The 14,926-nt window shown below is 34.7% G+C and overlaps 1 protein-coding gene across 4 annotated transcripts in view; it reads right to left on the bottom strand.

Moving 5' to 3' along the window:
- Positions 1-8,198, bottom strand: part of LOC131038134 (uncharacterized) — a 158,905-nt gene extending 150,707 nt beyond the window's left edge. Inside the window, exon 1 of one of the 4 annotated variants that reach the window (XM_057970463.2) lies at positions 7,268-8,198. In XM_057970463.2, coding sequence (XP_057826446.2) covers positions 7,268-7,867 — 600 coding nt within the window. In that variant the 5' untranslated portion in view covers positions 7,868-8,198. The remainder of the gene's footprint in view (positions 1-7,267) is intronic. The other 3 variants (XM_057970461.2, XM_057970464.2, XM_057970462.2) reach the window with 3 other exon arrangements.
- Between the last annotated feature and the right edge of the window lie 6,728 nt (positions 8,199-14,926).

Here is a 14,926-nt window from a genome sequence, read left to right as displayed (position 1 = left end):
GGAATGCATACCTCCTAGCTTGTTCTTGTGGCTTTTTGCTTGAGAGATAGCAACTAGTTGAGATTGTGAGGTTGTTCTTTACTCTGAAGAACAGATGGAGATCATTGTAAAGGTGTCTTTTGATGTTTTCCGATGTTTTGTGGGATGTTTGTGAGTTTCCAGGTTGCTGGTTTAATGTGGAGTTGAAGATGATTTTCAATCATAAGTCCAAGAGGGTTTTTTTGTTGCTTCTGGGTAATCTCTCATTGTTTTCCTATGGTCTAGGCGCCCCTTTCTTCTGATTTTCAGGTTCTAATTTGCAGATTTGAATTTTATATTGAAAATCGCCCCTTCCTCCAAGGTCGTACCATGCCTGTGGCTGTCTTGGGAAGCATGCATTAATTGTTAGATCAGATTTGCAACTGGGTTTGGGTCTTGTCTTGGTCGCCTCATCTCTAGGCTTCATTAGCATTTTATTCCAAGTCAATCAGTTGTGTTTTGGAGGTGAGAGGAGCATTTTGGTGTGACTTGTGTTGCTGGTCTGTATTTTCAATTTGCTGGTTAAGTGTATCAGACTTTAGCGTTGGAGTTTTGGGGTTGTTTCCTTGGTTGTGAGCCTCTTGAAATCTGGGTTGGAGTTTTGGGGTTGTTTCCTTGGTTGTGAGCCTCTTGAAATCTGGGAAAAAACATTGGGTATCATTTGCAGCTGTTGGACAGCAATTATTACTTGATTTGCAATTCATGTTTCATATTGTAATGTTGGTTAGTACTACTAACAACAAACATCATTCTGATTAGTTCCTTATTACCCACTGCAAAAGTGGAAGAGGTTGGTTTATTGCCTAGCTTAGTTATCTTATCTTTCCAGCATTTTGGTTATCGGCTAATAATGTATTGCTCCCACTCATAAGAGGTTGAGTGTAATGTCCCCTATTGGAGAATGCCCTATTTAGCCCTAAATTGTAATGTCCCCTTTTGGGATTTACCTAATTTAATCTTGAAATAACAATTCTAACTTAAAGTGAGAGTTATAATGTATTAATAAATATAATTTTATCAAAACAGAATACTATTCATTATAATATTTAACTTAAGATTCTAAGACTAGTTTGGAAGATAGAGCTTATGTTAATAACTTCCTCTGATTTGTATACTTGACATATATGCCTCAATATTATAAATTGTTGCTACATATGATCTTCTTATAGATTAGTCTTCAGTCTAGTGTATAGATTTTATATATATATTATCTGATTTATTCCACTGTCTTCATATAATTCTCTTCTTATATCATATTCAGTTCTATTATATAAATTATTAAAAACCATCCATTATATTCATAATAATATGTATATTTATAATTCATAATTTTCTAAATATATAAATATAATCTTATTGATATTATGTCAAATATGTATATCAAGCCAATATAAATCTTGCTAACATCAATATCATATATAAATCTATTATCCTATTCTAATTTGAATATAAATAAATAAATGAATTATATTATATTATCAAATATTTATGTATTTCCTAATTACCTATTATATAAATTATTAATACCCCATTGCCTAAAAGCATTAATTATATTTAGTGGCTGTAAGGGCAGACAGATCTGACATATGTATTGCCACTGCATATGATATTAAGAATGACTGTCATATGTATTGCAGTCTATACTAATATTACTATTAAATTCTGCATTAAGACATTATCAGACTTCATATATTAAGCATACGTATTAAGCCATCCCCATGCATACCACCAAGAACAAGGATGTTACTGCCTGTAACCTAATAACAGTTCTGATATGATCTGATCGATTTCCTTCTTTCCCTTTACTATCTTCCTTATCCCCCCATGTTCGATGTCCTCCCAAAATGATTGGGAGCCTTCTTATACTAGTATTTGCAAAGGACGTATTCCTTCCTATCCAACCAATGTCTCCTTTCATTGGTATGTTGCATGACTTAAACAGATTTGGGTTATTACAGATCGTCTTTTGCTAAGATCAGATTATTAATACGTAATTAATGTTAGTTGCTAATCAGATAATAATATTGTTGAATTAATATTACAATTATATAATCATAATGGATAAATAGTCATAACAGAAATCATCATAATAATCGTAATGGTAATGAGTGATTATAATCATAAATAATATTGCTTAATACAAATATGTATACTGTCATACAATGATTGAAGTGCATAGGAATTGATATTCATAGTATAAAGGAATTAATACGTCTGATTAAAGGATCGTGGCATGACAAATGGACAGTATCATATGGATATCATTAATAAACAAGAATATTAACAAGGATATTAATAATGAATATTGATAAACAAGGATATTAATAATAATAAAAAATGTATAATCTTATTAATTGCAAGTAATATTTAGATAATTGTAAATTGTGGATAATTTTTTATAGTAATTTGGGAATACTAATAATCCTTTTAATAATAAGAATATACTGAAATGATTAAAGTAATAATGAGCATATATATAAATATATGAATGAAATAGTATAAGGGTCATTACACTTAGTTAAATCCTATTTAAAAATGGGGACATTACATTGAGCCTTCCTTTTGAGTTGTAATTCTCCCACTGAATAAGTGGAAGTGGCAGGTTATACCGTCAAGTTGTTGTTTAATTTTCAATATTTTCTTATCCCGCTGTAAAAGTGGAAGTGGCTGGTCTAACCGCCAACATGTAATGCTTTTCAATGATTCATCTTTGCTTTTGCTAATAGGTGAAATTGTTGTGTTGAACTTGGGAAAAAACTAAGAGGGACATTTCAACAAACACACCCAAACATACTCACCAACTTTGAATGGAAGCAAACAAATCCAATCATTATCACTCAACAAATATGACTAGGGACAAACACATCCAATCACAAACAACTAAAAATTGTGATTAGAGACAAACACATTTAATCACAACATCAAAAAATTGAGAACTAATGTCTTGTTGCCACTAATGTAGCCATCGTTATAGATTTCTACCACTTTGATAACAATGACATGAGATTGTCATTGCTGACACCTGGAAACCAATCTTTGCTTTAGTCATTTTGGCACAAATAGTTTTCCCTCTAATACAATTCCACGGCTTAATCACTAGTGTTTGACAAGAGGACGCTACTTACCCTCCAACCTCCTATGCCTCCAACCTATACTTAGAAAATTTGGCTATTAGGCTTAGTTCAAGAATGGCTCCCCTTGATGTGAACTTCATCTTGTTTCTAGTTACAAACCATGGTTTCTATCTCTTAACAAATCCATCACTAGTCCAATACTTGTAAAATGCTAATCCTTTTTTGAGTTGGAGGCCAAGGAATCGGTGAACTGGTTGATAAGCAATTGTATTAAGGAGGAATGGTGCAGGGGTTTTGAGAGACTTGCGGGGATGGCAATGCCTGATGAAGGGTTTGTTTGCTCGGGCAAAAGCTGGCTTCATGTGAGTGAGTTCACTCCCCCTCTGAGGCCTTTCCTCCTTTGGAGTGCCAATTGCAACAAGGAGGTGTGCAGGGCGTCAGCTCAAATTGGAATGAATGGAATAAAGGACTTCTTGAGAACAAGAAACGCACAGGCCATCAAGGCTGAGCTTGCAAAATGGGGGCCATATGTCGAACAACCACCATCAGTGGCTGAAGTCTCTCCAAAACATAGGCGTGAAAGACGGAAGGGGTCAACCAAGACAAAGTCGATTCAAGCCTTGGTGAAGGGCGAGTCTTCATGCCACAATATTGTTGCAAAAAGGATCGATTCGTTGGATATTCGAGCGGATCTATTTGATGTCAAAGGGAAATCCGTTAGGGAGGCAAGTTAATATGTGTTAGTCGTTTAAGAAGAAATGTGTAGTCATGTGCTCTGTTTTTTGCAAGTTTTTTGGGTGGTGTAGGATGGTTCGATTACTGTGAATGATATAGTAGAATTGGGTAATATGTTTTTTGGTATTGGTGGACATTTTACTGATATTTGCAGACAATGTAATACCTTTTCATAATTTCTACAAAGAAATATTTACTGATCAAAAAAAAATGCTAATCCTTTTTTAATGGCATTCCTCTGTCTGATTGTTTCTTGTTGACATTGCACCAAAATTGTATGAGCTGTGAAGAAACCAAAAGATGCCCGCCGAAAATCTTCAAATGATGAAAAAATCATGCTTACCCATAAAATATTTTAGTGCATCAACTCCAATTTCTTCTACTCATTCTACAAGCTCCTACCAAGCAACTTTGTTATACTCCATAATTGAAGCAATGAGAATCCTATTGAGATATTCTTTCTTCGACTGTTTAAACTCTTTCAACATGATTTCTAATGGGTAGCCACTACTAAGCTCAATATTTTTCCATCAATGACTTATCCTTTGGATAATCCATTAGAAATTACTCGTAGACGAGCATACTGTAGTGTCACATTGATGACTTCACTTGAAACTAAAGACATTATTTCATGATGCTGTAATTTGTATCAGATGACCCAGAGCCACTAACGAAGGGATTTGGCAAGCATAGGACATTGACATTATGACTCAGATCGAACTCGTTATTACCTTGTCCCCCTATTCCACTCAATCCGCTTACACAAACCCACAAACAAGCTACATCTATATAGAACAAAAAATAGCCACAAGCACTACATCTTTGAAACAACTACACACCACATAAAGCATTGGTTATTTAGGGGAAGGGCCATCCATAGACAATGTTATCATACTACAAGGGGAAGGTCAAGCATTGATTCACCATTATATATTCCCATCTAACTCCGCCATAGGGGACAACAAATAGCTGATCCTTTGGTTGAAGAGGAAGAAGAAAAAGGCAAAATGGAATCCGTGACAACCAAAGATGTATTGAAATACTCATGAACTTCCATAGTCATCCCATTCTCCACACTCTAGACGTGTAGAGAGATTCACTCAAATGACCTTCTACAATCACCTTGTTGCCAATTGTGGTTTACATTTGAAAACAAAATGAGAGGCGGTTGTGGCGGTTCAATGAGCAAGCGAATCAAATACTCACACTCAAGAGGACCATGAAACTACCACTCCAAATTAGAGGCCAAAATACTTTGCACTACTCATGCATTGCTTGAGCTTAGCGCATTGTATAGTTGACTTATCGCCTCCTTGTTCTAGCTCTCCAAGGATGAGTCTGAACTCGTTGGATCTTAAATGGACTTCAAACCAAAAACCAAACCATAGTGGAGTGACTTTCTGATGCAGATGAAGATGCCTCGTTCTATAGAAAATATTTAGCTACATTCATATCCACTCTGATAAAATATTAGCAGTTTAGGGAGAGTTTAAAGAAGTTGCAAAAGATGGAAGAGATGTTTCAAATGACGGAAATGAAGATCCGAATGGATGCTTTTGAAGAAGACCACAAAAAAAGCCCTGACCATAGAGTTGATGAGCAATGAAAAACAAGAAGCTAGCCCTATCAAGCAAAGAAGACAAGGAAGAAAGTATGTTGAAACTTGAAAGTTATATCAAGCACTAGTAAAAAGACTAGAGAAGATATCCCCAATTATTCTGGTAGATAATTTTTTGATGCGTCTAGGCCTTTTTTTACACAGCCGAATTTTTGCCACAGACTCCCTAAGTTTTTGTAAAAAACTTTCAAAAACTAAGCGATTTTTTCTGTGAGTTTTTAGCTGGAAAGCTTGGCGCCCAAAAAAACCGTGCAAGATTTTCATGACTTACCTAGTTTTTGCCAAGTCTACCAACTATAGTTCTATCATCTATTCCAAACTGTTGTTAGATGTTTGATGCAGTAGCATCCTAGGATAAAAAGCAATCCTGCATCACAAAAAAAAATGTGATAGATAGGTTGTTACGTTTCTTAATGTTTTAGTTTGTTAAATACTCATTTTCATATAAATAAGCTTTGAATCAGGAGGTTCAAAACTTTAGAAAAATGGGAGAATGATGCAAACCGACTCCTGAGAATCAAGAGGTTGACCACCAACTAATTCCTCAGAAGTAAGAGGCGATTGTCACTAAATATAGAGAGTTAGAGTTAGAGTTCTGTTAGGAACTTAGTGACTTAGTCTTTTAGGAACTGTTGCAACATGGTCACTGAATATAGAGAGTTAGAGTTCTGTTAGGAGTGAGGGGCCTTATGTGCAAAGAGAGGATATATTAAACTGAATATTTGTAATGATTTAGAGGGAATAGATAGGCAAATTTGTTAAAATATTTTCTGAGTTAATGGAAGGTTGTAAACATATCTTCTGTATTCTCTTTGCTGTTTCTAAACACTATTATCTGTGCTCCGTTATCCCTTTGCGAATAACTTTGTTGATAAAGTGAAGCCCAACCGTTTTCCCTCCAACGGTGGCTTTTGGCTTTCTGTTTGAAGGCTTTTTCTTTGTGTATATATTTCCAGCTACGGCTGCTCGTTGTATATTTTTTTTACAGAGAATAATTAAAGATTCCCCTGCTCTTGAATGTGGATGTAGGCAATTTGCCGAACCACTATAAATATCGTGTCATTCTTCTGTGTGTGTGTTTTTCTTTCTGCATTTGTCTTCTGTTTTAATCTTCCGCAATTCTCTTCAATTGATATCAGAGCTCCGGTGAAGCTGATTGGAATTCGTTAAAGAATTTCCGGATCAATGGAGGAAGCGAAGATAGAGAAATTTGCAGGGCAGAATTTCAGTCTGTGGAAAGTGCAGATGGAGTCGCTGTTAATTAAACAAGATCTTTCCCTTGCACTGGAAGGGAAAGCCAAGAAACCGAATTCGATGACGGATGAAGAGTGGGAAAAGATGGACAAGAAAGCAAGGGCGACAATTTTTCTTGCGCTCTCCAGTAATGTTCTCTTCAAACTTTACCTGTCAACCATGTATGTTTTCTAATGTAACTGTTTGCTGCGAGTGAGTCAAAAGAATCTTGAATGTTCCTATATGGAATTGGCGCTGCATTAGATTTTGTGAGTATGCAACTATCTATCTACAGCTAATTTTTGGTTTATCTCTTAAAAAACACTCCTCTAGTATAGCGAGGAAAACGCTATGCCTTTTAGTGAGCTGAAGATAGACAGGGATCAAACTATGACCCGTGCTTATTAAAAATAAGAGTACAAGCTCAATTTTGTGCTTAATTGCAGGGAGAATTGCCCCCATTTTACAAACAGTAAACTCCCAAGTGTACTTAGCCAACACGAGTCTTTGCCCACCCAATCGTGTATTGTTCAAACAGCAAAAAACGGGCGTGAAAGAAAAATTCAAAAAACAAACAAAAGCAAATTACCATGGAAAAGAAAGAATAAGCCTCTTCTGAGGAGAAAGTCCCAGCCAAATACATCAAATCTTGTTTAAACTTGAAACCCAACTTGAGTGTGTCCACTGAAATAAGAACAGATCTTAACGTCTTCCCAAATGACGAAAGTGGGAGCACCAGCAAGTCCAACAAAAAAATCAATTCCTGTACTCTGCGATCGTCGCCATTGCCGAATTCTCCGAACAACTTTCTTCTCCATTTGGCCTCTTCAATTGTTGGCACGAAATTTTGCACATCTCTCGAGACATCAAAGCCCTCAGTAAACCCATCAAAGCGCTCTTCCACTGAAACCCTAACCTCTTTACTCTGACCATCGGCTTCTGAAATGTGCTCATCATAATCATATATTCGACAAGCAATTTGGAAAATAGAGACTCTAGGCGTCCTGCTTGACTTCGAAAGAAAGGATGCCTTCCACTCGCTGTCCATTCCAACAATAAAGGCTCGTTCCATCGCCCAACAAAAGAGACGAAATTCTTCTGAATCCACTGAGTCAATGAAAAATATTCTCTCTTTACTCACCGGATTTTTCCAGAAGCTCTCCACATCGTGCCCTGCGTCGTCTGACATTGTCTGGATTCGAAGTAGTTGTGTTTTGAGAATAGAACAATATTCAATTCAGCTTAGCTGTTTTGCCCTTTCTTTTAAAGATTGAAACTATTCCATGTATTGATTTGATTTGTATTTGCGAAAAAATTCTCCTGTTACTCGTCGTAGACATCTGAATTTGATGCATTCGCTCCTTTGGAGATTGCAGAGATCAGAATTCCAATCGCCTTGGTGGAGCTGCTTGTCGATCAAGATTATTTGCTTCGGGAGGAATGCGACAAACAAATTTTCAAAATGAATTGCCCAACGTCATTATTTAAGTTTGACCGATAATGAAATCTCTTGAATGTCGGCGCCATTTTTTATGTTTTCCTGTACGTCTTTGACGAGTGGCGCGTTTAAGTTTTGTTTTTGGTAGTAGTTTGATTTTTATTTTGAATATTAAAATATTATATATAATATTCTTTTAAGAAGAAAATTAAATACATATTTTTAAGATGTTTTTATTGTTGTATAAAAATAATGTTCGACTTCTGTTTATATTGATATCAACCCAAAAAAAATTCAGGAGGACTAAATTTAATATAAATTAGAAAAGTTAAAGAACAAAAGCATATTTTAATTGAGAAATATAAAAAAATTCAATTATAGATTTTGGACATAGATCAAGGAAAGATTAAATTTTTTCAAAGTTTCAATCAATCTTTTCATACAACTTTGATTCAAGTGATTTATTTGAAGAAAGAGAATGTCTTTCTAATTGGTTTCTTATCCATATTTTTCTATTATTGATTTGGTGAACTATGAATGGAATCTATGGCCATATCACAAAGTTGTTTCCAATCATCCATTGTGCACTTTCATTCGAGAAGTCTCTCCTAATTACTACATTGTTCATAATAAATCTAATCCTTCAAGAATTTATATTTTAACCAAAGCATCTATCATCCTGCAAGTCTCTTTTTTTCTCAATGCTTGAATTTGAGAGAACCCTAACCAAGATGAATAAGATATATGCATTTACCATGTATGTGTGCTCTACCTAAAGGAATTCCACTTCCAATGGTTATTAGACAATAAAAATAGTAATGTTTTTTCAATTATACCACCATCCTTTAATGCTCCGCATTCACCCAACCATCAAAGGGTATTTGCCTCTCCTTAAAGAGGAGACAAATATTGGCATTCATCCTACAGATGTGAACTACTAGAAAAGTTGAGGATTCAATCCTAAAAGATGGTCTTAACGTGTACTCAAGACAACATGTGCATTGTACCCGTGTTTTTGGAATTAATTGAATTACACTTGCTCTTATGGAAAAAGCTAGAGATGCAAGGGAGAATCTAATGGGCTACTCTCCTCGCAGAGAACCTACGGTTCTTATGAGTGACGATAGTATTATTCTATTGAATGGGAGTTGCACCAATTGGTTCACTTGCTTCACAAGGAGTACACGATGTTAGACTGCAATCTTTATCCATGGAATTGAAGTTGGAACAATAAAAGTGTACAAGTGGTTTCTTGTGAACCTCTAAAGAAGAGTGGTTGTTATGATTCTATTTGGCCAAGCAAATTATTGACACTAATTTGATTTGGTTTGTTTTGGGTGAAAGGCAAAATATATTAAGCCTTCATTTCTTTAATTCGATGAGTTTTTCCAAGAGGATTGTTGGCAAGAGAAGGAGCATAAACCAAATATATATGTGCATGCTTTTCAAACTATAATTTAACCTAAAGGTAAAGGTGTGAGAAGAAGACTAGAACCCATGTGATGGATTACAATAAAGTGTGGTGGAATACAAAATAAATAAATCAAAATATGCACAAAACTATTCATTGCATTCATATAACAACTAGTATAAATCTTCATATACTCAAATTGTTATTTATACTTGTGGTACATTAACATCAATATCTCAACCTGTGTTTTCCTCTCATCTATATCATTCTCACTTTATCTTATTTATACATGTTATTACATATGGGGATGTGTCTCTTTTATTTGTTATGTCTTGGTCTTTGCACAAGTTAGTTGTAAGTAGCATATTTGACTTGTGATGAATTTGTCCTCGGTACTCTTTTTCAAAAAGTGTTCCTTCTCATTGCTAGCCTCAAGTGCCCTTCAAATTTCACCCTTGGGCTCCACTAGGCTGCACAAGTTAGTTGTAAGTGACATATTTGACTTGTGATGGATTTATTCTTGGTAATCTTGTTTAGGAAGTGTTCCTTTTTGTTGCTAACCTCAAGTGCCCTTCAAATTTCACCTTGGCCTCCACTAGGATGCCCTTTTAAGTTTTGTGATTTGGGCTTTCTTATTTGTATCTATTATCTATTATAGTTCATATGTATTCATTGTTATCATTTGTATTTGTTGTGTATTGTAGTATTTCTTATCGGTTTTAATTTCTTTAATTTTCTCTTGCCCCCACCTCACTCTTGTTCCTCGTGTTACGTGCCAATCCTAACTAACCTCTTCCCTTTTTGTAGTCTTTGTCTACTATCCGTTTCTTCATTTTTCCTCACCCTGATGATGGATTGTTGAGTGCAATCCAAAAGGTCAATTCAAAAGCATACATAATATTTTCATGGAAATCTAGAAATGTGGAATGCTTACCAATGCTAAGGAAATAAAATAAATCATCAAGGACACTTAAACACAAGGATTAAACCTTCACAAGAGGCTACACCACTAGGAAGTACTAGCCTTTCAACCATTGAATTAACAACACTTCATATTGATGTAAAATATAATAGTTTTTTCATAAAAGGGTCATCTAGGAAGACTTTTCAAACCAAAGGAAAATTTTTGTATATAAAGTTTCCAAAAAAAATGTCGAAAATATTCATTGTTTAATGATACAACTACAACACGCAAGAATGACACTAGTGCATAAAAAAAATATTAGTGCACCAACACTAAAAATGCATTGAAGTTCTCACAAATCATAGAAGTCTACAAATTATGTTAAAATTCAAAAACTACACTATAATCCTAAGAAAGTATTGTAGACTTGACTAGAGGCTTAATAGATAACTATTATAATTCTCACACAAAGAACTCAAAAAAATAATATATCAACTTAGAAAAACTCCAAGATAGTGAAAAACAATTAGGAGACCTAGGAGAATGACCACATCTAATCTCGAACACATAAAAAAAGGCGATGCTTCGAGCACATACTTAGAGGTCTAGAAGGCACTCTAAAAAAATGACAACTTATGAGGAGACCAAGGCAAATGACCACATTTGTTCTCAAACACACGATGAAATAAAGGATACACTTACCACATAATAGGAGGCTACAGGGGACTCCAAAACAAGTCCAAGGACATGAGAGATGAGGAGGAATGTTCTCAACATACTTGGGCACTTATTCGCCAACCATGAGGAGGACCAAAACAACATCTTTCCATGGTGATTCTTACACTCAAAGCAAGACTAAGAAATATAAATATAATATACATCCCTACATGATAATTATATGTTCTCTACCATATTACATGCATTTTAAGTCAAAAACTAAAGGTTTTCTAGAGTTCATTTTTACCAACATGGAGATAATGATAAAATCATATAAAATGGCATGTACATTTGACACCAACATCAAAATGTGGTAAAAATAATAATTGAACTTGTCACCACTTATGTGGGTGGACTATGATCCATCTAATAAGGAGCTTTTAAAGTAGTATTACGAATACATAAAAGGACATGAAGGTCCCAAATAGTACATACAACATATAAAATCATGAGAAAAATATAGCACTATAGAAATCCCACCAGCACACCGTCCAAAGCTATTCCAAGATTTTTCAAGTCCCCAATGGCATTTTTGTGACACCCAACCACAAGGTACCTAAAACTCCACCTCGTCGTGCTAAGTGTTAGTCACTTGATCACAAGCACACACAAACTTAAACAAAACAAGGAAGTGTGGCTCACACACACTCCAATCAGTGTGAATAGCCAACATATCATCTATATGATTAAAATTAAGGTAAGACACAATAGATTACATGTCAACAAGTATGATCAACCAAACACAACACAACATGATCGAGGAGAAAACATCAACCATAATAAGCATACAAAATAGACATAAACATGAATATAATCAAGGTTTGATCCAATCACGTGCATGGTCGGAGGCACGTCTTGAGTCTAATGTAAAATCTAATGACAACAAGGATGAAAATCGTAGAAGAAAGCAAGGAAATACACCATAATAGCTTGAAGGGACGACTTTGTGGACCTAAGTATGAATCATTGTCACAAAGCAAGGGGAGCATCCAAATGACATCCACCATTATACCTCGAGTGTGGCATGTCCTTGATGTATGCATATCAAGCTTATGCAAGAAATCTAATTACGACACTAACTTAAAATTTATTTATTTTCTAATGAATTTCCTTAATTATCACATAATTAAATATTTATCAATCATTGTAGCCATCAACGTCACTTCTAAACTCGAGCAACATCGAAAACCACTCCTTCCTAACTTTATACCCCAATCTTAGGTTCCTTATGCACCAAATTGCTAATTGGGTGTGGTATGAAAATAAATACACATACAAGTGATAATAATATGGACATGGTCCCAAAAGATTCTAGATAAAAAATAAGATGGATTATTGTTTCCTCGCAGTCTAATTCATCTAAGATCAACCCTAATTTTAATTATAAATTATTTTTCAATACAAAATTATGAAATTTCCAATCCAATGTTGATGAATGCTCAAAAATTTATAACTTTTTAACTACCATTTTTTTCTTAAACAAAACAAACCCTTTTGATTCAAGTGTGAACAAAACACTCATAATTAAATTCTTGTTTTCTAATTTCTTGTAAATTTTTTCATAAACATGACAAAAAAATATATTTCAAAATAAAAATATATAATGTAAGTAAATGCTAATGCAATTAAATAAATCTACAATGAAAATCATATGCTACCGAAGTTAAGCATTTGAAACATGAATTAAGTGAACATAAACACAAGCAAAATGGAGTAGAATACATTAATTTTGAAGCTCACAAGTAAATCATTTTTCTTCAATTCACTCAAAATTCACACAAATCCATCACCCTTGCAATTCAAATGCAAGCCCAAGTAATGCACAAGAATGAATAATAATAATGTTTCCCTTTTGCAAATATTTCTCTCCTTTTTATATATTATATGTTTCTTTAGTTTACTTTTCACAAAATACATCTAGCAATCAACTTAAAATGCTTGAGACATTTTTTCCTTTCCAAATGCAAATAGAGTAATTTGAATTAATTATTTGGGCAATTTAAATAATTTAATTGATTTTTTCAAATGATGAATATTTTCCAATCAAAAAAAACAAACAAATAAATATATTCCAATCACAATTAAATTAATTATAATAATTATACTTTATAATACATTTAATTTAGTATTTTTATTTTTCTAATTTTTCCACTTTATAATGCATGTCATATCATTAAAATATAAGAATTTAATATTTGAATTGTAATTGAATGTAAATGTGAAGTTAAACAAACACAACCATGATAACGTACTTGCAAGTTTTCTACAACATGAAAATTCTTAAATTGTCATTGATTCGAATCTAAATTCATAGGAGAAAGCATGGCTTGAGTATGATAGAGGTTACCAAGCACACTGAACCAAAGTGACATCTTCAGTAGAACCATCATTGAAGAAGTAACCTGAATGTACATATTCAATGGAGAAATAACCCTATGTTTGTACACTTAATTCACACATCAAGTGTACCTACACCATATATACTATAACCAAACCAATTTAAAATCAACTGTTAGGTTTCAACATCACATAAATCATATAATTATCCCATCTAAAAAGCTTGATACCAATGTGCAACACCCAACACATTAAAATATGACAATCAACTAAATGCAAGATATTAAGATTAGTTAATAATCATGTTCATAATCTCAATTGAACAATTGAATGAAGCATCGTGATAATCCAATCATGAAAGCATGATATATACATCTCAAGGTATACAACATTATCTTATTACCAAACACGACATAAATCTAACACCCAACATATAATCAAATATGTATTTAAAGTCTTCACAAAGAACTTCTCACGACACCATACATGCATCCCAATGCAAGTAATACGACAACAATTGATATGTGGAGGAGAATCATATCTAAAAATGTGGGTGGTCTAACACGTAGCATAAAACATGTAGTGTCATAAAATTGCGACCCTAGCAATTTTCGACAGCATTAGGGTCCTCACGCATGCGAATTCGAATCCTCTAGCCTGATCAAAGACCGGAGATTGCTCAGCTTGCGGAAACAACTTCTTCATTGGCCTCTCCATCACCTCATTCGCACTTTGCCTTGGAGAAAGGGGTTGGACATGGGCATGGTGCCACTGCCCCCCCCTTGGACAGGGGTGTGGCGCCCTTGTCCTCCCAGGACAAGGGCATGGCACCCTTGTCCTCCCAGGATAGGGGCATGGCACCCCTATCCTCCAAGGATAGGGGTGTGGTGCCCTTGTCCCTGTCCTATTTTGGGGCATGACCCTTCCTAGGGTTGCATTGTTGGTTGTGCATCAGGCGGAAAACTCCCCTAATGTTGACCCGTGATGAAAATCAAATCCACTAACATTTATTTAAGGGGCATTCGTCCTCTCGTTTGCATAAGTTGGATAGGTCGAAGTTGGATATGTTCAAGTTGCACAAGTGATCAAGCATTCAAGAATTCTTTTCCAGCATTGAGCATTCTCAAGTCTCCCTTCAAGGCTAGGTGTTGCATTCAAGTCAAGGATTCAACCATTGAAGAGGAGATTGATTTCAACATTCAATTCTACACGAGCATTTCTATCAACATTGCTACTACAACCTTCCTTGAGGTGATTTACAATTCAGTCTTTCATTTACATATACTTGCAAGTACTTTCTTTCATTACTTGGTTAATTCCAAAACTGGGGTTCGACCTAAAGGCAAACCCCCAATCCCAACCCATTTTCTTGTCTTTTATGTGTGTAGATTGCAGATGCACAGCTATACTTTCAGATTCGGGTTTCATTTGCAGAGGCGGA

This window comes from Cryptomeria japonica, chromosome 11, assembly GCF_030272615.1.
Source record: "Cryptomeria japonica chromosome 11, Sugi_1.0, whole genome shotgun sequence".
Classification (NCBI taxonomy): domain Eukaryota; kingdom Viridiplantae; phylum Streptophyta; class Pinopsida; order Cupressales; family Cupressaceae; genus Cryptomeria; species Cryptomeria japonica.
This window is presented reverse-complemented; position numbering and strand designations above follow the sequence as displayed.